The 27,756-nt window shown below is 36.5% G+C and overlaps 1 protein-coding gene across 4 annotated transcripts in view; it reads left to right on the plus strand.

Moving 5' to 3' along the window:
• The window catches only part of RAD54B (RAD54 homolog B), a 111,614-nt gene that overhangs the window by 56,206 nt on the left and 27,652 nt on the right, over nucleotides 1-27,756 (plus strand). For 2 of the 4 annotated variants that reach the window (XM_069600625.1, XM_069600628.1), the window contains 5 exons: nucleotides 8,617-8,811; nucleotides 13,147-13,428; nucleotides 17,420-17,582; nucleotides 20,274-20,499; nucleotides 20,770-20,977. In XM_069600625.1, the coding sequence (XP_069456726.1) occupies nucleotides 8,617-8,811; nucleotides 13,147-13,428; nucleotides 17,420-17,582; nucleotides 20,274-20,499; nucleotides 20,770-20,977 (1,074 nt within the window). The remainder of the gene's footprint in view (nucleotides 1-8,616; nucleotides 8,812-13,146; nucleotides 13,429-17,419; nucleotides 17,583-20,273; nucleotides 20,500-20,769; nucleotides 20,978-27,756) is intronic. The other 2 variants (XM_069600626.1, XM_069600627.1) reach the window with 1 other exon arrangement.

Genomic DNA, 27,756 nt, shown 5'->3' on the forward strand with positions numbered 1-27,756 from the left:
GAATACTGGAGCAGGTAGCCAGTCTTTTCTCCTGCCCTGTGCCTCCATTTAAAATGGGACTAAATGGGAAAGGGACAAGTACAAGACGATGATGATGGTCGTCAACATTTGGAGAGCGCTTACTGCATGGCAAAGACTGTTCTAAGCATTTTACATGTATTAGCTAGTCTAATGTAACAACTCTGTGATGTAGGTATTAGTATTGCATTCGTTTGACAATTTATAAGCTGGCACAGAGGTGAGGAACTTGTCCAGGGTAAGTAACTTGTCATAATGCTAGTCAGAGCAGACTCAAGCTTGAAGCGCAACCAGTCTGGCTCCAGAGTTCATGCTTTTATTCCTTCTCCTTTCTTTCCTGCAAAAGAAAGGATATATCTAAATCTGGGACTCTTATGTTATTTCAGTTAGTATAAGGAATTCTGAATTCTTAGGATTTAACTACTGTCTTTTGTTCTAGTCAGTTTTTTGTTTGTTTGTTTGTTTGTTTTGCAGGGGCAGGTTTGGACATAACAGGCAGCTCTTCTGGGAATACAACAGGATATTTGACTCTAAGATATCTTTCCCAGCCATTTTTGTTGAAGACAGGCTTTTTTTCCCTTCTTTAATAGCAATCCTGAGAAATTGCATTTTTCTCTTAACCAAGTGAAAATCAAGAACAAATTTGAAAAATACAGAAAGCTTGTCAGTCTTTTCATTCAGTGCAGAGTGACTGATACTAGTAGAAATAGTGTATAAAGAAACTAAAATTGTCTAAACTTGCACACCACAACATTTTTTAGAATTCAAAAACTGATCAAAGCATCCCATCTTTTTCATTAATGCTAAAACCCTCAAAACTTTATCTGGAAAAATTAAAACAACAAAAATAATACATGACAACTAACTTATCTAAAAACTGGTATCTTTTTGACTAAAAACTAATGGAGTAATACAGTCTTCATAATATTTAAGCAAAATTTGATTTAGCAAAACTATTTGGTATAAATTATGGTTATGAAAGAATTTATGTTGGCAAAAATTAAAATGCATAAAGAAGTGATAACTCTTTGTTATAACATTTACTTGGAAAATAATCCTGAATGTACAGTATGTACAACTATGCAGCTGAGTTCAAAGTTAATTTCTAAGGCTACTTTCTCATGAAAATTTGTGTTGAGGTAATTCTATTTTAATATCTTTATAAACATGAAGTAAAAATGTGCCTAGAATAAAAATGGCAGTTTTGGAAACTACCTGTTGTTACAGGAATATGGTGATGGCCAAGGTCCAAAGAGACACTCCTCTCAACACTCTACAGTTTTGTGGGAAAGGCTGGCATTAAATAATTTGTCACATAATTGCTGAGTTAATGCTGAGATAACACAACTTGATGTAGTTTTGCAGTCAGGGAAATTTAAACTGTATGGAAGGGTGACTTAGAAATTAATTTAGGTAAGCATGTTGAAGGAAGAGAAGTAGAAGGAACTTTGGCTGGAAGTAATATTTTCTTGAAGACCTTGAACACAAGTAGATGATTAGATTTACATTTAAAAACTCATGTGTGTAAGCTCAGTCACTCAATCTTGTGAGACTCCTCAGTCCATGAAATTTTCCAGGCAAGAATCTTGGAGTTGCCATTTCCCTCTCCAGGGGATCTTCTCAACCCAGGGATTAAACTTGTGTCTCCTGCATTGGCAGGCAGATTCTTTACTACCGCACTACCTTGGAAGCCTACATTTAAAAATCAGTAAATACGGAAAATGGCTTTGGGTGTAGGGGTAGCAAGAGAAGACTATTGATAGAACTGTTGAGAAGACCCTGCAATATTTCCATAGTCCCGAGATGATTATTTGGAAAGAGTAAGGACAATGCAGAAGGCGAATAGTATACAGCTTTGAGAACCATGAAGAGGGTAGAATCGGGTGGATTTTGTGGTTGATTGACTCAGGAATTGAGAAAATGAATGTCCTGGATGATTGGCAGTTTCTTGGCTTCTTTCACTGAAAAATGAAAAAACTGAAAGAGGAGCAATTTTTGAAGAGAAGATAACTGGACCTGCTGAGTTTGTGACATTCATGAGACATTCATGTAGACCCAACTGTATATATGTGCTGGTATATATACAAATTAGAGTTATGATCTGGGCTAGAGAAAAAAATACAACTTAGTATAGTAATGGTATTGAAGCCATGGGAGCTAATTTAAGGAGATTTGGTACATAGTGAGGGGAGGCAGGCTTAGAACTCAGGGCTGAAGAGCTCCAATAAACAAAGGTTAGACAGGAAGTAAGAACTGGCAGAGATGATTAAGAAATAACAATCAAGGAAGAGGAAAATTTGAAGTGTGTTAGAAGCTATAAAAATAGAGTTCAGTATTTCAGGAAGAAATGGTCAGCATTATCCAATACTTTGATCAACTTTGGTCAAGACTAAAAAGTAAAGAGCTCCCTTTTTTGGTGTGTGTGTGGTTTCTTATTTCTTTTTTTTTTTTTAATATAAATTTATTTTAATTGGAGGCTAATTGCTTTATAATATTGTAGTGGTTTTGCCATGCATTGACATGTGTACATGTGTTCCCCATCCTGAACCCCCCTCCCACCTCCCTCCCCATCCCATCCCTCTGGGTCATCCCAGTGCACCAGCCCCAAGCACCCTGCCTCATGCATCAAACCTGGACTTAGTGGCCTTTAACACAGCAACTTTGGGGCAGGCCTGACTGGAAGCCGAGTTGGTGAAGTTAAGTTGTGAATTTGAAGAAACCGAGGGAGTAAGTGGTTATTCAGATGATTATAGTGAAAACAGTGGGGACAGGTAACTTTCAGGCAATATAAGTTCCCTTTTTATGGGTGTGTTCTAGTTTATCCTTGAGCATAACACATCACAGAACTTTATTTTTCCATGCTATGGCCTTTTCCTGTGATTTACTGTGGAGAAAGGATTTTAGTAGGGGGAAGTCAAGTGATCTTTTTAAGAGCTCTTTCTTACCCCTAAAATAATGCACTGGTTCTCCTTCCAATCCCATAGTTTCTCATTAAAAATAGAATCAGCCTTTTGACCTGTTACTACAACATAATCATTTATTGAGTTACAGTATAATGTTTAATAGTTTCTAATGAGTGGGCTTATGTCGACCTGGTGCATTTTAATCTGTTAAATTCTGTGTGTTGCCAAAACAAATGGTTTTCTTTTTTTTTAGGAGGGAGGGATAGAGAGGAGTGTTTAAATAACCTGAGCCTATTTAAAATTTCGCAGATTATTTGAAATTTTATTATAATAAAAGGTGTAGTGAATTCCTTATAATAAAGAGGATATAAATGGATTTTTGGTTCTTCTAGCACATTGGACACTTACTAAGTATTCACCTTTTACATATTAAAATATAATAGTGTTATATTTTAATTTTTAAATTTTTAGTTTTTTTATTTATGTAATTTTGGTTGTACTGGGTCTGCATTGCTGTGCACAGGCTTTCTCTAGTTGTGGCAAGCAGGGGCTACTCTGTTGCCCTGTGCCGGCTTCTCATTGCGGTGGCTTCTTTTGTTGCAAGTCCAGGCTGTGGGCATGTGAACCTCAGTAGTTGCAGCACGCTGGGTAGAGCTTGAACTCAGTAGTTGTGGCACAGGGGCTTGGTTGCTTCACGGCATGTGGAATCTTCCTGGACCAGGAATCAAACCCTTGTCCCTTTGGCAGGTGGATTCTTATCCACTGCATCACCAAAAACGTCCTTTACTTTAACTTTGACATAATTTCTTACTAATTCAAGTTCTCTTTATTGCCCGTTTTCTACTTATAGATTTCACTGAAATTTTGCAATAAGAGTTTGAGTTTAGACTGCATTTTGGGCAATCTGTAAGTTGTTGGATGAATGAATGTTGAGGATTTTCAGATTAGATTGAAAATTCAATTTGAAAAGTTGAGAAACTTAATTTAGGTACATACTTTATAATATGAAATTAGAGAAATCAAGCAAAGAGGAAATGTAACTATATATAAAAAAGGTCTCACCACTAATAATAAAATCCAAATTACCATGTTAAATGCCATTTCTATCAAATTGGTAAAGATGATTGTTCACACAAAAATCTGTACATAAATGTTCATAGTAGCTTTATTTGTGATAGTGAAGAGCTATTAATGGAAACACCTCAATAAATAATAAGGAACAAAATAATAAAGAACAAAGTTGATATATAGGCATCAACTTGGGGTAAATCTCAAAGACATAATACTGAGTGGGTGAAACCAGCTTGTAAGGTGGTGTACTGTATGATTTCGATTTATTTGAAACATTCTTGAAAAGACAAAACTATATTGGTAGAAAAACATCAGTAACTGAATAGGGTAAGGGTGTGACCAAAAAGAATAGCATGAGAAAGTATTTTTTTTTTAAATGACTTTATTTTATTTTTGGCTCTGCTGGGGCTTCATTGCTGTGCAGGCTTTCCCCTAGTGGAGAGCGGGGCTCCTCTCGCTGCCGTGAGCCAGCTTCTCTTGCAGGTCTTCTCTGGCTGCGGAGGATAGGCTCTAGGGTACGAGGACTCAGTAGTCGCAGCTCCTAGGCTCTAGAGCACAGTCTCAATAGTTGTGCACAGGCTTAGGTGCTCTGAGGCATGGGGAATCTTCGCAGATGAGGGATCAAACCTGTCTCTTGCACTGGCAGGCAGATTCTTTACCACTGAGCTGGCAGGGAATTCCCATGAGGGAGTCCTTTGGAGTGATGGAACTCATCCTGACTGTGGTAGTGGGTAAATCAATTTGTACCTGTGTTAACATTCATAAAACTGTACACCAAGAGAAAGTGTCAATTTTACTGCATGATAATTGTAACAATACAAAATAAATACAGTTAAAAATTGGTAAGATGATATTAAATATAGTAGTGAAGTAGATCCTGTCTTTGTGGGAATATCATTGGTAATACATTATGCAGATATGAAGCATCATTTTACTGTTTAATGATATGAGAAATGAATTCAAAGTAATATATGAAAAGAGGAGAATAAAAAACTACACCATATTTTCTATATTAGAAGTGTATTTTCCCTCAAAGAAGTGTATAAAATTACTCTGTTCAAACACCCTCATTTGTGATAGGAAGGCCAGGAAAGTGGAGCCACCGCCCTTCAGTTCTTTCTGTTCTTGACTGTTGTGTTTGGGATTACAGCAGCTAGAATCCTTTCAAGGGATTAAGTTGTTGGGCCAGGCATTCTGGACACAACTTCTTAGCTGCCCGTCAATCAATTGTTTTCTTAGAAAAAAACCTTGCTGGTTTCAGATAGTCAAAATTCACTTTCTCAGTCCATGAATGCCAATGATGCACAAATGAATTATCTGAATTCTAATAGTGAGAGTGGTTTTTCAGACTTTTAGGAGACTGATGTACCTGGCTTGAAGTTGTACACATTTTTTTGTTTGTTTGTTTGGTTTTTGGACATGTGTTTTCTTCTCTCTCTAGTAAATATTTTCCAGTGGAATGGCTGGTTGTAGTAGGTGTATGTTTAACTTTTTAGGAGTCTGTCTTACTGTTTTCCAAAGTTATTGTAGTATTTTACAGTCCTTCCAGTAGTGTGTGATATTTCTAGGTGCTCTATATTTTTTTTTTTTCAGTTATAATTGACTTTACATTTTGCTACACTTAAGATAGTCAGTTTTAAAAATTTTAGTCAGGTTAGTGTGTGGTGTTATCTCATGTTTTTAAACAATCTGAGTTATAATTCACATTCCATGTAATTCACTCATATGATGGCGAGGCCTGGAGTGGCAGTTCATGGGGTCGACTGCATGAACTGACACGACTGAGCGACTGAACAACAGCAACGTAATTCACTCATATAAAGTACATAATTCATGATTTTTTAGTAGTATATTTACAGTTATGTGCAGCTATTACCACACTTTTAAGATGTTTTCAGTACTTCAAAAATTAATCCTGTGCTCTTGAATTTTCAACCCCCATACCCCCCGCCCCTAGTCTCACCCTCACCTTCCAGCCCTAAGCAACCATTAAACTGCTTTCTATCTCTATAGACTTTCCTGTTCTGGACACTTCATATAAATGGAATCATGTAATGTGTAGTCTTTTGTGATTGCTTCTCTCAATTAACCTAATGTTATTAAGGTTTATATGCGTTGTAGCCTGTATCAGTAGCATTCCTTTAATGGCTGAATAATATCACGAATAATATCACTAATAATAATGTGATGTACCACAATTTGTTTACTCATTTGTTCGTTGAATGGACATTTGTTTCTACCTTTGGGCTATTATGAATAATACTGCTATAAACATTCATGTGCAAGTTTTTTTGTGTGGACACGTTTCTCTGTCTTGAGCATGTACCTAGGAGTGGAATTGCTGGATCATATGGTAACTATAACTTTTTGAAGAATCGTGAAATTGTTTTTTAAAGTGGCTGGACTATTTTACATTCCCACGAATAGTGAGTGAAGATTCCAGTTTCTTTGTATCTGCACCATACTTGCTTTTATCCATTTGAGACTATAATCATCTTAGTAGATGTGGAGTATATCTTGTGTTTTTTATTTGCATTTCCCAAATGGTTAATGATGTTAAACATCTTTTTATGTACTTACTGACTTTTTGTATATATTCTTTCCTGAATTATCTGTTCATGCTTTTTTGCCCATTTTCTATTGATTTGTTTGACTTTGTTTTCTTAATGGCATCCGTTAAATTTTTGATAAAATTAAACATTTTATTTTTAATGTTTTATACATTTGTATTCTAAGAAACCTTTGCCTACTTCAAGATTACAAATATCTTCTACATTTTCTTGTAAAAGTTTGTAGTAAAATTTTACATTTAAGTCTATGATTCATTTTTCATTAAATTTTGTATACAGGGTGACTTAATGGTTGATGTTCATCTTTTTTCTGTGTGACTATCCAGTTAACTCAGCATTTGTTTGAAAATGCTTATCCCATTGGATTTGTTTTGCCAACTTTGTTGAAAATCAGTTGAAAATCAATTTGTTTTACCAACTTTGTTGAAAAATAGTGGCCATACGCAGTGGCCACTATTTTGTTGCGTTGATCATTGTGTCTTTCTTTTAAATACCAAAATATCTTCATTTTTGTTACATGATAGTTAACTTTGAAATGAGATGGAATAAGTCATTAATTCTCAGTCCTTTGTTTTTAGTGTCCCTGTGGATTTCTATGTAGACAGTTTTATCATCTGCACATAGGTACAGTTTTACTTCTCTTCCTTTCTGATCTTTATACTTTTTGTTTTTATTGCCTTATTGCATTGGCTAAGACTTTCCAGGACAACATTGATTAGAAGTGGTGAAAATGGGGATTCTTGTTTTATTCCTAGTCTCAGGGCTTTTTCTTTTCCTATTTAAGTAGGTGGGTGTATTTTAAAAGATAAAGTAATAATTTGGCTTTGGTTTTGTAAATTCTGTTGTTTTGATAGCTTTGGAGGTCAAGTGTGTATTTGGTAAAAGATACAGTGAATAACTCTTCAATAATAGGGGAATGAGATTTTCCTCTCTTCAACTGGAGTAAACTTACCTAGTCATTGAAAAATATAGTATACAAGTTAGGTGAGAAGCAAGAGCTAGGGCTCAATATGAGGATGCTCTGTATTTCTCACGGAAGTGCTCATGGTTAACTGCCAAGGGGAAAACAAAGATTAAGACCGAGTAATAAGGGGAGATTTTGTCTTTAGTGTCAAGGGTGCTTTGAGTTAATAGATAACTTAAGAGTGTTTTTGCTTCAAAGCACTATAAGATACCATCATATAGAATATTATATACATACCTCTCAACCTATTCTGCTGTTACCCTTTGTCTTATTATGTTTTATCTTTTTCAAGGTCTGTACTTTACATCCAATAAAATTTATAGCTCGAAATGATCTGCAATGATTTCTGTTAAATGTATTCATCTATGCAGCTATGGCCCAGAACAAGTTGTTCTTTCCTTCCCCTTTCCAGTCAATTTCCCAACTCCAGAGCCAGTAGCCACTTTCTGGTTTTTGTCACCATAAGTCAGTTTCCCCATTGCTGAAAAAGTTTCTCTGTTAGACCCTTCGGATATGTTTTTGTAAGGTGATACTGGGAATGTTTTTAAGAAAAGTATAGATTTTCATAAGGAACTTTAAATTTCCTGATCATATACTACTGAATTCTCAGAATCGGTGACCCAGCCTGACAGCTAGGTCCCTAAGCAGGAGACAAGAATATATTGATGACATTTTTGTCTGATTGCTGCTTTAATGTTTTACCTTTGTTCTTATTGAAAAAACTACAGGTTTTTCTTTTAGAGAACTCTGTGATCTTGTATTACTTTTCCTTGATATATCTTGTCACGTGATTTTAGGTATTTTTCCATGGATGCTGAAATTTTATCTTTAATTACTAGAGTTTTGAAATCTTACCAGTGATTATTATGTTTTTCTACTTCTACTAAGTTTGTATGATGATAACAAATTTACATTCTGTTCTCGTGATAATGCTAGAAGCTGATATTTGAATTTCCCAGTTTATAACATATATATGAAAAAATACTTAATACAATCCATTTTACTTGTGCTTTTATTTTGCTGAGTGATTTTATTACTTAAATATTAATGTCATCTATAATAACTGATTTTTATTTTGTTTATATTCTAGTTCATTCAGCCCCTAAAGAAATAACAGTGTCTAAGGGACAAGAAGAGAAACCTGATAGCCTAGTTAAATATTTCAGTGTTGTTTGGTGTAAAGCGTCAAAGAAAAAACACAAAAAGTGGGAAGGTGATGCTGTTCTTATTGTAAAAGGAAAGTCATTTACCTTAAAAGATTTGGAAGGCAAAGACATTGGAAGAGGTATTGTGGTATTACCTGATGTTTATGATTTGGTCTAAAGTTAATATATGTATCTGACTACAAAATTGAAATGTAATTGTGTTTTATGAAGGTGTTCTTTCTTGACTTTCATGTATAAATTATCTGATAAACATAAATTTATCTTGTAATAGCAAGTCTGACAGTCTTATGTATACTCAGTGAGATGAATCTCAACCCATGGTATCATTTTCTTTGAATATAAAATGATTAGCTAAATATATCACAGTTATATTGGCATTTTTCTGAGATTAAGCAGTTTTTCTTTGTGTATTTTCATCTTTTTTCTTTTTTTTCCAGAATGCTGAGTGATTAACATTGAAAAAGATGTGGGTATTAGGAATAGAATGATATCTAACTTCAGTCAGTCAGTCAGTTCAGTTGCTCATTCGTGTCCAACTCTTTGCGACCCCATGAATTGTAGCACGCCAGGCCTCTCTGCCCATCACCCACTCCCAGAGTTCACTCAGACTCATATCCATCGAGTCGGTGATGCCATCCAGTCATCTCATCCTCTGTCGTCCCCTTCTCCTCCTGCCCTCAATCCCTCCCAGCATCAGTCTTTTCCAATGAGTAAACTCTTCGCATGAGGTGGCCAAAGTACTAGAGCTTCAGCTTTAGCATCATTCTTTCCAAAGAACACCCAGGACTGATCTACTTCAGAATGAACTGGTTGGATCTCCTTGCAGTCCAAGGGACTCTCAAGAGTCTTCTCCAACACCACAGTTCAAAAGCATCAATTCTTCGGCGCTCAGCCTTCTTCACAGTCCCACTCTCACAACCATACATGACCACTGGAAAAACCATAGCCTTGACTAGACAGACCTTAGTCGGCAAAGTAATGTCTCTGCTTTTGAATATGCTGTCTAGGTTGGTCATAACTTTTCTTCCAAGGAGTAAGCGTCTTTTAATTTCATGGCTGCAGTCACCATCTGCAGTGATTTTGGAGCCCCCAAAAATAAAGTCTGACACTGTTTCCACTGTTTCCCCATCTATTTCCCGTGAAGTGATGGGACCGGATGCCATGATCTTCGTTTTCTGAATGTGGAGCTTTAAGCCAACTTTTTCACTCTCCTCTTTCACTTTCATCAAGAGGCTTTTTAGTTCTCTTTACTTTGTGCCATAAGGGTGGTGTCATCTGCATATCTGAGGTTATTGATATTTCTCCCGGCAATCTTGATTCCAGCTTGTGCTTCTTCCAGCCCAGCGTTTCTCATGATGTACTCTGCATATAAGTTAAATAAGCAGGTGACAATATATACAGCCTTGACGTACTCCTTTTCCTATTTGGAACCAGTCTATTGTTCCATGTCCAGTTCTAACTGTTGCTTCCTGACCTGCATATACATTTCTCAAGAGGCAGGGCAGGTGGTCTGGTATTCTCCTCTCTTTCAGAATTTCAATATCTAACTTCAGTGATACTTAATAAAAATTGGAAAATAGCAAGGAGATCATAGAGATAACTTAGGTTAATTCATCTAAATTGGAGGTAACTGTTATTTCCATTATAAAACATTGCCAACATGATTCATTTGCATACGTTAGCCCACAAAATCAGAGTATATAATGTTATCATGGTCTTTTTACATTGTTTCTTAAATTACTCTTTAATTCTGAGTGTGGCCCATAATTATAAAGTCTGTTCTACATGTTGAAAATAACATAGTTTGTAGTTTCAGTAACAATGCTAGGAGTAAGCATTCAAAGAGGGTTATAGTTTGTAGTTTAGTAAGGACAGGGCAATGTAATTGATAATTAGGAAGCACTAAGATAATTGTTTCAATGAGAATGTTTGCTAAGTACAATAGGAGCATATATAGAAGGACCATGTAAATCAGCCTGCGAGGCTAAGGGAAAGCTTCAAAGGAGTTATTGTTTAAGGTAATATGTGAGGGATGAGTAATTTTGTAGGGAATGAGAAAGGGGCATAGCATATGTACAGGTATAGGCAAGAGTGAATTAAAACTACTTCAGTGTTTCAGGAATGTGGTATGCGAAGGGCAGTGACAGAGGGGCAAGAGTTGAGGCTGAATGGAATTATCTGCAATAGAATTTTTTATTATGAAAATATTGAACAAATACCATATATCCAATATTATGCTTAGTGTTTAGAGAAATTAAAAAGAAAATTAGCAATACACATTCCATGTTAGTTAAATATTAGTAGCTCAGTTGTGTCTGACTCTTTGCAACCCCATGAACTATAGCCCACCAGGCTTCTCTGTCCATGGAATTCTCCAGGCAAGAATACTAGAATGGGTTGCCATTCTCTCTTTTAGGGGATCTTCCTGACCCCGGGATTGAACTCAGGTCTCTTGTACTGCAGGCAGATTCCTTACCCTCTGAGCCACCAAGGATTGAGGCTAAATTTTTTTGAGAACTTGTTTATATTAATTAGTGAAATTATATTCTAAAGCCCCCTAGCTAGGAAAAAATTACCAAAATTACCCTGGAATATCTGTTACCCATAACTGTAGTCTACATGGTTTTGAGTATGTGTAGTTTGGATTAATAATAAAATGATCTCCCAGTTGCAAGTAGTGGGGAAAAGTAGAATCACCTCTATACAAGTAGAATCACCTCTGGTGCTTTTAAAAAATGCCAGTGCTTAGGCCTTGATCTCTGAGGCTGTGATTATTTGGTCTGGATGATGGGGAGAGGGACTGAACATCCATATATTTTAGGTTTCTGGATGACTGTCATATCCAGTAGGAGTTGAAAATCACTGGTTTAAAAAATTAGTTTATTGGCTTTCAAAGTGAAAACATCCAAATATAAGACTTGGTTGCTTAATTATAACATTAGTAAATATATCAACCTGGAGTTAATCTTGCAAGTTATCACCTATAATACAAGCAGTTTTTCTTTTAAATAATTTGGATATTCAGCATTTAAATATTATTACTATAAGAATAAACACTCATAAGAAACCTGAAGGCTGGAATGCTGAAATTGCTAGTAGCTTGTGATAATATAGTCAGATTCAGTTGGTTTTTATTCCACATACCTAGCAAAGAACAAGTGTGGGAAACAGAGTTCAAGAGTTTAAAGAAAGTCTTCTGGAGATGTAGAGATGTTTGAGACGGCCATCACTAGGGAGCAAAGTGAAATGAGAGATTTTGCAGTTGCAGAGCCTCTTCAAGATGCCTCAGAGTTAAATTTATTCTTATCTCCCATTTTCATGTAACTAATGGTAATTGGATTAATAGGGTTGGATTCAGTATGAAGATAAAACAGTTATCTTCATTAATATGGAGAGGTCAGGACTGCTGTTGAATTGAAACAGCTTGGGAAATGGAGGGCTGGGTCTTTTAGCATTTAGGAACACCAGCCAAATAACTATTTGGCTTCATCTTAGAACTTTATCATTAGTAATTGAAAAATGTATGTTATGTAGTTCCCAGTTGTCAGAGATTGTGATTATTAGCCCAGTGTTAATAGGGAATTGTAGCAATTTTCCAGCTAATTTAAAAGGGTCATGTAATGTTGTCTAAAATATGATGATCTTTTATTTTTTGTTTTTAGAAACTTTAAAGTTTTTGGTATACACAGTTTTGTCCCTCACAGTGGCACAAAAAGCATGCATTTAATGTTCTAAGCAGAGGAGTATAAAAGTCCCTCACTTTATCTGATTAATGAGTTCATTTTAAGCAGACCATGATAACTTACTCATATTTATATTGCATCAACACCTTATACATGGCAGCACCTAATAAATATCTGTTGAATTAATAATAATTCAAACAAGCGTGGTATTATAAAATATCCTGCTTTTTATTCAAGAGCGAGAACTTGGACTATCAGCAGCGGCTGTGGCAAATGTAGTTTTACTATTCTATGGCGGGTGGACGAGTACAGTACTAGTTGAGTTAGAAATTGCTTCTATTGCTAGTTCTTCACATTTCCACTTGTTTCTAAGTGGAAATAGAGCTGCTCTGGCATTTGTCTAGATTGTTCACAAGAAAGGAGGGTCCATACATAGCGTACCAAAACCCTTCTTCGCTTGATTTTCTATAGACAGCAGATAGCAAAACTATGCATACAGTAGACTGTATTTTAAGTAATTAAAGTCTTGGATCTCTAAACCTTACCTAATTTTTATAACTATATAATTATTTATTCCTTTTGATTTTTGCATGTGTGTATTTTTACTAAAAGGATAAATCATATTTTTGTTCTGGCTAGTGGGTTATTACGCGAGGCTATTTGCATTCAAAGTAATTTTCACTCTGTACAGTTATAAGAAGAGACTCTGGTTTTACTAATTAAGTCATCTTAGAGTGTCAATAGATTAATTTTTTCCTTCTGAATTTAAAGGCACTGTATATAAATTGAAAGAGCTTGAAAAGATTGAAGAGGGTCAAACAATGATGATTGGTGGAAAAGAAATAGAAGTCATGGGTATCATCTCTCCAGATGATTTCAACAGTGGAAGATGTTTTCAGTTTGGTGGAGGATGTTCTGCTGTCTTAAGTTCTTCTCAAGCTGCCAAGAAGTGTTTGTCTAACCCTTTCAAAAGTGTCTGTAAACTCAGTTCAAAGGAAAATAAACAGAACAGTTTCCAAAATTGCAAACCACGCCATGACCCATATGCGCCAAGTAAGATTTAAAAACTTAATTTGAGTTTTCTGTTTTTACTGTCTAAAGATATTTTGGTATGTGAATTTAAAGTTAAATTTTGTTTTGACACTTTCAGGTAAAAGTATGTATCATTTTTCAGATATATAGTCTGACATAAGGGATAATGTTGAAGTTGAATAATAATATATTTTGAGAATTATTTCATAAGTAAATGTTCAATTGCCAGAGTATAGTAACCAAAATACATGTGTTGAAGGAAAATTGTGCAAATTATAGATGTATACACACATACATGGGTATGATTTCAACAAAACCTGATATCTTTTGTAGGGAGAAAAATTAGTAAATTTATAGATTAGAAATATTTTTGAATTTCCATTTTGAAGACTATGCTTTGATCACAACTATTAGTAATTAGTGACTTAATTGAGTATTAAAATATTGAAAGGTGAAAAAAATATTGAAAGGTGAGATTTCATGTAAAGAATTCAGATTTTATTCATTTATTCAATCCAGTCAAGTTAATTTTCACATTAATGAATTTAATTTAAAAATTGCATCAAAAATGAAACCTAGTCTGTTCATGACTTTTTAAGATTTGTGTTCCTTTTATACATTGGGCCCAGAGGTAAAACTGTCATTACAGAGCTTCTCATTTGGTGACATGACAGACATAGAATTTGAGTTATATTAAAGTCTGTGATTCATTTTGCCTAAAATTTTGTGTACAGGGTGAGTTAATGATTGACGTTCATCTTTTTCCATGTGGCAGTAAGTAAGCAGTGGATGTGCTCAGCTGTGTCTGTCTCTTTGTAAGCCCATGGACTGCAGCCTGCCAGGCTCCGCTGTCCATGAAGTTGTCAAGGCAAGAATACTGGAGCAGGTTGCCAGTTCCTTCTCCAAGGGATCTTCCCTGCCTAGGGTTCGAATTGTCCTCTCTTGCATCTGCTGCACTGGCAGGTGGATTCTTTACCACTGTGCCATCTGGGAAGTTCTTTCCATGTGGATATCCAGTTAATTCAGCATTTGTTTGAAAAGACGTATTCCTATTGAATTTGTTTTGTTAATGTAGAAGTTGGAGAACAGAGGAAGCTTTTCTCATAATGGTAATAAAAATATTGAAATAATTATAAAAATAACTCTTAGAATAGCTATAAATAGAAGTATTAAGGGCTTCCCAAGTGGCGCTGGTGGTAAAGAATCTACCTGCCAATACAGGAGACAAGAGACGCAGGTTCAGCCCTTGGGTTGGGAAGATCCCCTGGAGGAGGGCATGGCGACCTACTCCAGTATTCTTGCCCAGAGAATCCTGTGGACAGAGGAACCTGGCGGGCAACAGTCCATAGTCACAAAGAGTCAAATATAACAGAAGGGACTTAGAATGCACGCATGCTTGCAAAAAGTATTAAAATAACTATTTTCCCCTCTTGCCATTTTGGAAACAGAATTTTTGAAATAAAAGGACTTTTTAGATAATTTAGACCAATCCCTTCACTTTGTGTTTGAGGAAACTGAGTACCAGAAGGATGACTGACTTGCTTAAAGTAGGTATTGGCATAGTTTGGATTAAAACCCCCAAATTAAAAATTCCTTGCTTTATTCTAGCTCATTTGAGACTTAATTGAGATTTAGAGAGTGGGAGTTTCTGCTTCTGATTTTTCTCTTTGTGTGAACATTTTGTCTATCACACTGGCTCATAAGCTTCCTTCTGCCCTTTATGCTTCTTCCTCTTCACCTTCCTGTTACGTAGTAGAGAGCTGTGGTGAACTGAAAAGAACACTGTGCTTAGTCAAGGACCTGAGTTAGAGTCCGGCTTTTGCCACTAAACTACTGATTCTTCGACCAGTTGAGGTAGTCACTTACTTCGCTGTTTTGCCTCATGTAAAATGTGGGTTTTGATAACTACCATAGAGACTTAGAGTGCCTGGTATATACTGTGTATAATAAATATTTGATAACTGAGTGAATGAAAAATTTTCTTATAATTTGTATGTATGTGTACATGAGTATGTATGTGTGTGTGTGTGTGTGTGTGTGTGTGTGTGTGTAAGCAAGCCCTTTTTGTAAGTGGTAAATACTTGATTATCCTCTCTCTATTTCAATCTTGTTAAAGGTAGTGCTAAGTTGTAGACTTAAAACTAAAGCAAGAGAGATTTTGTTAGCATTAAATGATGCTTCATGATTATGAAGGGCATCTAAAGATTTAAACTGATGTCCTGTTGCTGTGGTGCTTTAGGTTTTATTTTTCTTGAAGCTTCGTGCTTTGTTAGATGACTTGTGATTCTATGGTCCTTGCTTGAGCTGTGAATCATCTTTACCTCTATTTTCTTTTAAATTCCCTTTGTCCTTTTTAACAATTTTTAAAGTATCTTTATTTATTTATTCATAGCTTCACTGAGCCTTAGTTGCTGCGTGTGGGTTTTCTCTAGTTGCAGGGAGCAGGGATTACTCGAGTTGCTGTGCAGCCTTCTCATTGCAGTGGCTTCTCTTGTTCATTACACTTGGGCCCTAAAACGCACGGGCTTCAGTAGTTGCAGAGCGTTTGCTCAGTTGCTCTGAGGCATGTGAGATCTTCCTGGACCAGGGGCCATACCTGTGTCCCCTGCATTGGCAGGTGGTTTCTTAACTGCTGGACCACCAGGGAGATCCTCTTTTTGTTGTTGTTGGTTTTTTTTTTTTTTTTAAAGAAAAAAAAAATGGGACCATTTCTTGGCTGGAAATCCACAAGACATACACTCTTCTTTACTACTGGGATATGGAGGAAACTCAGCGGCTGAGTTTTCCGTTTTCACTCCCTAGTCCCCTACCTGCCAGGAATTCACCTCGAAAATGAAAGTTTCTTTTGGTTGCTCAGAAACCTGGGAAGATCCACAGAAAATCTTCCTCCAGGTAATTACTATCAGTAAACATGACCAGACTCTCATTTCTGTGACTATATATTTCCACACTGAGGGTTATTTATTAAATCCTCTGTGTGTGTTTTTATTTTTTTTGGTTGCCCCACACAGCTTGTGAGATGTTAGTTCCTGGACCAGGGTTTGAATCCGTGTCCTTAGCAGTGAAAGCACTGAGTCTTAACCACTGGACCACCAGGGGATTTCCCATATTTAGTCTCCTGGAACCTGTTGTTTTTTAATTTACTTTTCTCATCTTTGTTCTCTTTTTTCATATTTTAAAAAATATATTTTACTTTTTTTAACCATGATACAGACATACAAATATATAAAAAAAAATCTTGATGAATTTATCTGATTTCAGATTTATCAATTGATACCAGCTTTTTAGTTACATTTGGTTTTGTTTTTTGAGTGATTTTAAATAAATCTTTTAAATTGTATTACCATATTTCTAAAGAATTACATTGTTATTTGATGGTTACTCCATGCTGCTTTGTCAAGATTCATGAATTTTACATTTCATGAATGAAGTAATTAATTTTAAGCAAATAATGGTGGTGAAGTCAATGGAAAATTTGTCATTCTTTCTCAGTTCTTCTGATTAATAGGAGTAATAGACATTGTTAGTAGGCATAGAAATGAAAATAAAGGAAGCCTTTATATTAAATTTGGAAAGCCTTTCCAGAATAAGAAGCTATGAGTATTAGTAAAGGCCATCTTGGCAAAATTCCAATTTGTGCTTTCAGTTGGAAATAGTTCTCTTTGCTTTGAATACTGAACTAGTAAGTGTGGTGGCTTAATGAATTATTTATGAAACAATAGTGAATTTTAGTGGTTTCAAAGCACTTTTGCGCATGAAATTTGGAAAGCTCTTTGCCATTCTTTGCATGGATCTTACATCAATAAGGCATGAGATTTTATTTTTAAAATTTTGTACCTTTGCTTAGCATTGATGTTACTGAATTTCAAAATTATTGTTTTAATTTTTTTCTTTTTGAATTTCAAAGTTTTTGACTGCAAACAGTTTTATCTTTTGAGTAATTAGAGCAAGATAATGTAATTACTGACAGAGTAGAATACATTTATAATTATACTCTTCCCTTTTTCTTAAGATTCCCTTGTTATGCTCCGACCAGATAAGAATCACCAGTGGCTGTTCAATAAGAACTGTTTTCCTGTTGTGGATGTAGTGATAGATCCTCACCTTGTATATTACCTTCGACCACATCAGAAAGAAGGGATCATATTCCTTTATGAATGTGTGATGGGAATGAGGTAGGAAAATAATTTGTTTGATCTAATCAAAGCCTTGATTTACCTCTAACATAATGGTTTTCTAGGATGAGCCTAATATATAATGAGTCCCAATGAGTGCAGCATATATTTTAGTTGATAGGAATGGCAAATGGTAATGTGTATGTTTTATTCCACAGGTGGGTTCTTTTTAAAAAAATCATTTTATTAAAAAAAAAAATTTGGCTATGCCCAGTCGTAGTTGAGGCAGGTAGGATTTTTAATCTTCGTTGCAGCATGCGGGATTTTTTTTTTTAAAATGCAGCATGCGGACTAGTTGCAGCATGTGGGATCTAGTTCCCTGACCAGGGATTAAACCCAGGCCCCTTCCATTGGGAGCCCAGAGTCTTAGCCGCAGTGGACCACCAGGGAAATCTCCACAGGTAGTTCTTGAAGGATACTGTGGTGATAAACATCTTGCTTGGAACTGGACACACACCTTATGAGGATTTTGCAAAAAAGTTTTCTTCTTAGAATGTCACCTCTGTTTACACACATACACATATACACACGAGTCCCTCTTCCTCTTTTAAAATTGAGTTTTCTTAACCAATTATAGTCAAAATACAGTTGAAGTAGAAGATACACACATAAATTCAAACCAAAGAGGGTTAAAAGAATCAAAGGTCTCTGCTAACGTATTAGTACATTTCCTTCCAGTCCTTTTTTGTTGTTTTTAACGCATAGGACCTCAATTTTTACATTGGTCATTGCCACTCAGTATGCCTCAGTTACTAGGAAGCGGGGAATGTAAATTCCTCCAAGCTCTAAAGAACCCTTTGAGTGATGACAAGGGGAAAATTATCTCCTGGAAACTTTCTAGATTGTTCTCTCAAATATGCTCTTCTATTTTGGAGATCTTACCTCAGTTGGCTTGAGAATCATCTTTTATTCTCTCTCACCTTCTCTAGCTAACCACACCTAAACTTTTGAATATTTTGACTTGCCAAATACCATTTTGAACCTAATTGCTTCTGGCACCTCACTATAGCAGTTCTAGTAACTGGTGTCATAAAATTTTATTTTTATCTGGACTATTGCAACAGCTTCTAACTTGTGTATCTGTTTCTGATGCTCCTCAGATTCTTTCTACTTATTGCTGCCAGTTTGATGTTTCTGGAAACAGTTCTGAACATGGCATTTCCTTGCTTAAAATGACTGCAGTTCTCAGAACTTAGAGCAATGTTTCTGTGGTATGCACTCCACTTGGGTGGTATATAGAATTATTTTAGGTGTACATGGACAAACTTTATTTTTTTACTTTTAATCATAGCATATTTAGTTAGTGAATAACTGGAAAGAAATAGCACATCAAACTTCTGGTTTCACAAGTAGATTATGCTTAGAAAGAATTTATTTTCTTTTCAAATAAATCTAAGTTAAAAAGTGAGTTGATTTAGAGAAAAATAATGAATAGTAACACATATAATATCACGTATATGGCAAAGCAGTGTAGTCTTTCATGGAAGACTGTTGTTGGGGAGACACTGACTTACAAGATACAGCCTGAGCTTTCAAGGGCAAGTATCCTTATCTTCTGTCTTCTACCAATCTTGCCAGCTTCCTAACCTTGTATTTCTTTGCTTGGAATTCAGTTCAAGCCCCAGCTGTGCTGATGTATTAATACTGATTAAGGTAGTGAATTCCTGTTTTCCTTTAAAACTCTGCTCAAGGTTCATCTTCTTCAAGGGAAGCCTTCCTACTCTCTTCACTATACTTGGGTGCTGGATAAGTTTTCTCTCTGCCACTCACTATATCTCTTTTAGCTGGCATCTTGCAATGGCAAAATCTAAAATAATCTAAAGTAATAATAAGGGCTCTAATAATCTGAAATAATAATAGTGGCTATAATTCATGTTTATAATTTTTTCTCTACATTTTGAAGTGGAAAACAAGTAAAACTGGTTTTGGTTGTTATTTCTACTTGCAAGAAACAGAATGGATTAACAAACTATACTTATATTTCCTTGATTCCTTTGGATTTTGTAACTTTTAAAGTGTTTATCTAATACCTGTCAAAGAGCTTTTAAAACTATGAAGTGGTATAAATGCCAGTTACTGATAGTATTCCTTATAATGTTTAATTTTAAATTATATGAACCAAGTAGGCATGTAGGTTTTTTACCAAATTTTGTGTATTACGTGTATTAGATCAAATAGTGTTTAATTTTTCTTACAGGTCAAGGAGCTATTTTGGTTGAGGACTTCATTTATTGTAAGAAAATCATAAATACAAATCACTAGGTCTTTCTGGTTTATGTTTCATTACATTTTAAAGTGTTTTGATATCTAATACTGAAACTGATAAAAACTGCTCAGCTGTTAGTGATGAGAAGCACAGTTAGAGTTAAATTATTTAACTGTAGATATGAAATTGGCATTTATTTCTAGTTTCTAAATATGGAATCATTATAGTAACAGATTTAGATTCAACTATAATTTCAATTTGTTTTAGTAATTTAGTTGACAGTAAATATATAATGAATATAATTGGCACAGATGCAAAATGTCATAAATCAGCTGAATAAAGAGCTAGAAAATATGTTTAGTGGAGGCTAGAATTCATCCTAATTACAAAATATCAGCTTCCGGTTTTTGACTAATAGGTGATGATGTTAGGGGCATAAAATATTTTCCTTTTGTAGTTGAAGGAAATATAATTATTTCTAACAGGGTGAATGGCAGATGCGGAGCTATTCTTGCCGATGAAATGGGTTTAGGGAAAACACTGCAATGTATTTCGCTTATCTGGACCCTACAGTGTCAGGGACCCTATGGAGGCAGGCCAGTAGTAAAGAAGACACTTATTGTCACACCCGGAAGCTTGGTGAATAATTGGAGGAAAGAATTCCAAAAATGGCTAGGAATCGAAAGGATCAAGATATTTACTGTTGATCAGGTAAGAGACTTTTGAACATTTAGATTTGGTCATTTGCTAAATCTCTGGCTTTTCAAATCAGTGCTGCAGCTTTCACTGTCTATCTAGCAGTTTTTCAAGTGTATGTAGTTCTCTTTTTTCTGATAGATGGAATCTTGCCTTACAATTTCGTTATGAGTTAATATATTCTAATACCTAGATAATGGTTTTCAGGAGTATGCTGGTTTTATTTAATTTCACATAGTTTTTGCCCATGATTTGTTAAAGGTTACCCTTTTTTTTTTTTTTAAGGACCACAAAATAGAAGAATTCACCAAATCTCCATTTTATTCTGTTCTTATCATCAGTTATGAAATGTTACTTCGTTCCCTGGATCAAATTAAGAGTGTAAAATTTGATCTTCTAATTTGTGATGAAGGGCATCGTTTGAAGAACAGTACCATTAAGACAACTACAGCCCTCATTAGCCTCTCCTGTGAGAAAAGGATAATTTTAACTGGTCTGTATTTACTTTGGGTGAGATATGATGGTATTTTGCCTAATGAATATGCAGAACTTGTAGTATGATATTTGACATCCAAAGAATTGATGATATTGAGTGGAATTCATACTAATCAACCTGGGTTAGTTGAGTCTCTGTAGGATTCTGAATTATCAAATTCCTGTGTAATGTTTCCCAGATTTTGGATTCTTTGAGGAATAAACACGATGGTATCATGGTAAAGAAAGTAGAAGATGGGGCTAGACTGCTTGAGCTTGGTTTCCAAGTCTGATAGCTGTGCAACTTTGGGCAAGTTATACTTCTCCGTACCTCAATTTTCTTAATGTGTGAAATAGATTCTTTATGTTTTGAGGGTCAAATGAGTTAATTCATGTGAAGTTCTTGGAAGACTGCCCTTACATGATAAGTGTTTAATACAAATATCCTTTATTTTTCCATGTTTGTGCTGTATGCATATGGTTTTTTGCTGGCCAAAGCTTCTAGCCCAGGTTGTCTGGAAAAGTGGGATAGACTGTACATAAATGTAAGAATACTTTTCTGCCTTATCCTTTTTAGCTTAAGGCCTAGACTAAAATTAGGCCTGAATAACTCAAAGGAATTATTTTCCCATACCTCATTTTGGTCTTGTGTGGTGCTTTGAACTTACCATTTTGATAGCAGGAGAAAAAAGTTGTCTTTACTAATGTTTACATCCCTTCTGTTTTCTGCTCAAGACTCTTTTTGCTGATCATCTTTTATCCTTTTAGAAAGGATGGGCAGGGCATGGTTATTTTTATTGGATTATATCCCACGTCTTTGTGTCCTCCATGTGTCCTTTATGCATGTCAGAGCTCCCCTGTGATGTTAAAATGAGGGAGAAGGGGTGTGACCAACAGCTTATTCCTCCAATATACATCTTCAGGGTAGAAGTGTGCTGTGGAGCAACAGAGAAACCGCCCTCCTGCTGTGCTCTGAACTGAGTTGGGCTATAGAGGGTGCCCACTTTTAAATAATTTATGGCTATTTGACTTCCAATTTGTGTAGAAGGATTGTATTACCATTACCAAATGTGATTTTTGAGACTATATATGCTTTTTAGAAATGATTTGGGGAACTGTTAAATGACCTTTACATTCCTCATATTTAGTCAAAGTGGATTCTTTATACTTCTTGACTAGCCTTTGATTTTTGAAATCCTTGGGGCCAGAAAAGCAATGGAGAAAAGAGCAAAGCAGAGATTATTTCTTTTTACTGCTCAATGTGGCATCAATATTGCTTATCTAAATAGTAGTAATAGCTATAGTGTTAAAAAGATTGGCATTCAAGGGGGGAAACAAAAATAAAGAGTGAGAAATTCAGATTACTTTTGGGTAATAATAATAGAAGAATAAAAAAAAAGAGGACTTCCCTGGTGGCGCAGTGGATAAGAATTCACCTGCCAATGCAGGGGACACAGGTTTGGTCTGTGGTCTGGGAAGATTCCACATGCTGTGCAGCAACTAAGCCCGAGCACCACACCTACTGAGCCCAGGCTGTAGAGCCCAAGAGCCACAGCTACTGAAGCCTGGCTAGAGCCTGTGCTCCGCAACGAGAGAAGCTCCCTCAGTGAGAAGCTTGCACAGCATGATGAAGGAGTGGCCCATTTACCACAGCTAGAGAAAGCCCACACGTGGCAACCAGACCCAGACCCAGCGCAAAAAAATGGATTCTCTTCTATTTGACAATCAGATAATGTCCTTTAGCAAAAGTGAACAGTTTTACTAGTATTCTCAATTATAAGAAAATACCAACTTAACTAGCATTACAAATTAGATTTTATTTTGTTGTTGTTGTTTAGTCACCCAGTCTCGTCCAACTCTTTGTGAGTCGGACAGTTTGATTCAGTGACTCCCATGCTAGTAAGATCATGCTTAAAATCTTGCATGCTAGGTTTCAGCATTATGAGAACCAAGAAATTCCAAATGTCCAAGCTGGGTTTAGAAAAGGAAGAGGAACCAGAGATCAAATTGCCAACATTCGCTGGATCATAGAGAAAACTAGGGAATTCCAGAAGACATCTACCTCTGTTTCATCCACTACACTAAAGCCTTTGATTGTGTGGATCACAACAAACTGGAAAACTCTTAAAGAGACGGGAATACCAGACCATCTTACCTCTCTCCTGAGAAAGCTGTATGTGGGTCAAGAAGCAACAGTTAGAAACCTGTTTGGAAAAACTGATTGGGTCAGGATCGAGAAAGGAGTACCACAGGGCTGTCTGCTATCACCCTGTTTGTTTAACCTATATGCTGAGCACATCATGAGAAATGCCAGGCTGGATGAGTTACAAGCTGGAATCAAGAAAGGTGGGAGAAACATCAACAACCTCAGATATGCAGATGATACCACCCTTATGGCAGAAAGTGAAGAGGAACTCAGAAGCCTCTTGATGAAAGTGAAAGAGGAAAGTGAAAAAGTTGGCTTAAAGCTCAACACTCAGAAAACTAAGATCATAGCATCCGGTCCCATCACTTCATGGGAAATAGATGGGGAAACAGTGTCAGACTTTATTTTTGGGGGCTCCAAAATCACTGCAGATGGTGATTGCAGCCATGAAATTAAAAGATGCTTATTCCTTGGAAGAAAAGTTATGACCAACCTAGATAGCATATTCAAAAGCAGAGACGTTACTTTGCCAGCAAGGTCCGTCTAGTCAAGGCTATGGTTTTTCCTGTGGTCATGTATGGATGTGAGAGTTGGACTGTGAAGAAAGCTGAGTGCTGAAGAATTGATGCTTTTAAACTGTGGTGTTGGAGAAGACTCTTGAGAGTCCCTTGGACTGCGAGGAGATCCAACCATTCTAAAGGAGATCAGTCCTGAATGTTCATTGGAAGGACTGATGTTGAAGCTGAAACTCCAATACTTTGGCCACCTGATATGAAGAACTGACTCATTTGAAAAGACCCTGATGCCGGGAAAGATTGAGGGCAGGAGGAGAAGGGGACAACAGAGGATAAGATGGTTGGATGGCATCACTGACTCGATGGACATGAGTTTGAGTGAACTCTGGGAGTTGGTGATGGTCAGGGAGGTCTGGTGTGCTGCAGTCCATGGGGTCGCAAAGAGTCAGACACGACTGAGCACCTTCACTTTCACTTTTCACTTTCATGCATTGGAGAAGGAAATGGCAACCCACTCCAGTGTTCTTGCCTGGAGAATCCCAGGAATGGGGGAGCCTTGTGGGCTGCCATCTATGGGCTGGCACAGAGTCGGGCATGGTTGATGTGACTTAGCAGTAGTGTATATATATCCATGCTACTTGCTCCACTCGTCCTGCTGTCTCCTTACCCCACTGTGACCACACGTCCATTCTCTGTATCTGTTTCTATTCTTTCCCTGGAAATAGGTTCATCAATACCACTTTTCTAGATTTCATATATATGCATTAATATACAATATTTGTTTTTCTCTTTCTGACTTATTTCACTCTCTATAACAGGCTCTACATCCATTCACCTCACTAGAACTGACTCAAATGTGTTCCTTTTTATGGCTGAGTAATATTCCATTGTATCTGTGTACCACATTTTTATTCATTCATCTGTCAATGGGCATCTAGGTTGCTTCCATGTCCTAACTATTGTAAATAGTGCTGCAGTGAACATTGGGGTACATGTGTCTTTTAGAATTGTGGTTTTCTCAGGGTATATTCCCAGCAGTGGGATTGTTGGGTCATATGGTAGATTTACTCCTAGTTTCTTTTTTTTTTTTTAGGAATCTTCATATTGTTCCCCATAATTATTATATCAGTTTACATTCCCACCAACAGCGCAGGAGGGTTCCCTTTTCTCCACATCCTCTTCAGCTTTTTTGTTTGTAGAATTTTTGATGATGCCCATTCTGACCATTGTATTAAAACCTAGACAGTGTATTATAAAGCAGAGACATCACTTTGCTGACAAAGGTCCGTATAGTCAAAGAAAGTTGGACCATAAAGAAGGCTGAGCACCAAAGAATTGATGCTTTTGATCTGTGATGCTGGAGAAGGCTTTTGAGAGTCCCTTGGACACCAAGGAGATCAAACCAGCCAATCCTAAAGGAAATCAACCCTGGATATTCACTGGAGGAACTGATGCTGAAGCTGAAACTCCAATACATTGGGCCACCTGATGTGAAGGGCCAACTCACTGGAAAAGACCCTGATGCTGGGCAAGACTGAGAGCAGCCTCGAGGAGAAGAGGGTGACAGAGGATAAGATGGTTGGATGGGCTCACTGACTCAATAGACATGAGTTTGAGCAAACTCTGGAGGGTAGTGAAGGACAGGGAAGCCTGCTGTGCTGCAGTCCATGGGATTGCAAGAGTCAGACATGACTGAGTGATTGAACAGCAACAATTCTGACCAGTGTGAGGTGATACCTCATTGTAGTTTTGATTTGATTTCTCTAATAGTGATGTTGAGCATCTTTTCATGAGTTTATTAGCCATCTGTATGTCCTTCTTGGAGAAATATCTGTTTAGGTTTTCTGCCCAATTTTTGATTGGGTTGTTTGTTTTTCTGATACTGGGCTATATGAGCTGCTTATATATTTTGGAGATTAATAAATTTAATATTTTCAGGAGAAAACGATTCTGGGACTCCATTCAGAAGGACTATGCCAACGATGACCAATAAGGCATTTCCTTTGAGGAATTAGCATTTCCCCCTTTATTTGTGCTTTGTCTTCTTTACCTTGTTTCTGTTGTCTTTCTTTTTGAAAAATATATTTATTTATTTGGCTGCATTGGGTCTTAGTTGCAGATCTTTGTTGCATCATGTGGGACCTTTTTTCCTGTTGTTGTTGTTGTGTTGTTGTGGCAAGCAGGCTCTCTGGTTGCTCCGTGGCATGTGGAGTCTTAGTTCCCCAACCAGGGAATGAACTCGGTCCCCTGCCTTGCAAGGTGGATTCTTAACCACTGGACCACCAGAGAGGTCCCTGTTTCTGCTTTCATGTCCTGGTCGCTGCTGCTCCTGAGCTGCGAATGTAGGTGAAAACTAGCACTAGGTAACCGCTCATGTTTAGAAATGCTTATAGTTGGTTTTTATCTGCTCAGAATTGCCTGAATAAATTATTTTTAATAGTGGCAGGGTATCTTACTCCCAAGGGATTTGTGTTTTCTTATGGAATTAACACTTGGTTATGAGTATGTGCAGTGCTGCACACATAACAGTTGCTCAGAAGCTGTCTGAAGAATCCAGTGAAAGGGATTTTGATGTTGTTTCCTGCTCTTATCTGGCCCAGTGCTGTGAAGAATATTCAGTTAATATTTCCTGGAAAGTTTCAATATTAAAATTAAAATAAAATTTAATAGAGGTATAGTAGACTTCTAGGGCTGCCATAACAAAATACCACAGAGTGGGTGGTAAATTTCTTCAGTGACAACAGAAGTGTGTTTTCCTACAGTTCTGGAGCCTGGAAGTCCAGTCTCAGGCTGTCAGCAGGCTTGATTTCTTCTGAGGCCTCTCTCCTCGCCTTGAAGATGACCGTCTGCTCGCTGGGTCCTCTCATGGCCTGTCCTCTGAGTGTGTGTATCCCTGTGTCTGTCTTTTTTCTTGAAAGACTACAAGTCACATTGGATTAGGGCCTCACCCTTATTAGTTTCTTTAACTTTACCTCCTTAAAAGGCCTGTTTTCAAATATAGCCACATTGGGAATTAGGACTTCAAGATATGAATTTTGAGGGGACACACACAGGTCAATTCGTAACATCTCATTATGTCAAATAGCCTTTCATTAGATATTAGATATCCTTTATTTATAGAATAAAAAAGAAAAATATGAGATTTGAAGCAAAATTCTTATTGAAGAGTAAAAGTTAAAAATATACGCAGACTGTATACAGATACATATATGTACTGCTGTATTATGGGATGCTTAGAAACTAGGAAGGGAAGTCATCCTTGAGTCTCAGTTTCATAATGAGCTGTTAGCGTTTTGTCAGTTTCATTATTCACACACCCACACACCATACACACACACAACATACATGCCTATTTCTTTATTTTTTGTATATATAGGGTTGGCCAAAAAGTTTGGGTTTTCCCATAAGATCATATGGAAAAACCCCGAATGAACTTTTTGGCCAATCCAGTACATTCAAAATCCATCTTTATTCATTGCCACACATAATGCACATCAAAATACACTTAATGTAAACATTTTTCTATTATAGTGCATAATTTTGAAATGTGATGAATATCTGCAAGCACTTACTTTTTTCTGTGTAGACTGCTAAAAGTGGAATTATTGGACCTAAAGGAAAAATACAGAGGAGTATGTATAAAGAGCTCTTAACGCCTTTTTATGGAGATCAGAGATACGGATATAGCTGTAGGTTATTGGTAGTGTTCCTGTACTTGGTAGATTTATGTCTCCTTAAAAGTAAACAATGAAATAAAAAGCTTTTATTGCTGGGATAGAGGTAGGGGAAGAGAAAGTTCTCTTGATTTCACTTCCATAGCTCTGAAAATAATTTTAGTAAATACAGAAACTTGAAAAATCTTTAGTGTTTCCTTTTTCTTGTCATTGGACATTGCTGCTTAACTTTTATTAACGTTATATTATTTAGCTTCTTCTACATGTTCCACGTAGTCTAGAATTAGAAAGGAATACTAAAAGCAGCGAGCTGGGAACTGAAGTATTTCTAGACATTTGTGACAGCTTCTCTGAATGATACTGTCCTAGTGTATTGCCTAGCTTATAGCCCCTTCTTTTCTTTTTTAAAGAGTTTATTACTTTTTTGCTGCCCAGGGTCTTTGTGGCTGTGAGTGGGCTTTCT

Source organism: Ovis canadensis, chromosome 9 (genome assembly GCF_042477335.2).
Source record: "Ovis canadensis isolate MfBH-ARS-UI-01 breed Bighorn chromosome 9, ARS-UI_OviCan_v2, whole genome shotgun sequence".
Taxonomy (NCBI): domain Eukaryota; kingdom Metazoa; phylum Chordata; class Mammalia; order Artiodactyla; family Bovidae; genus Ovis; species Ovis canadensis.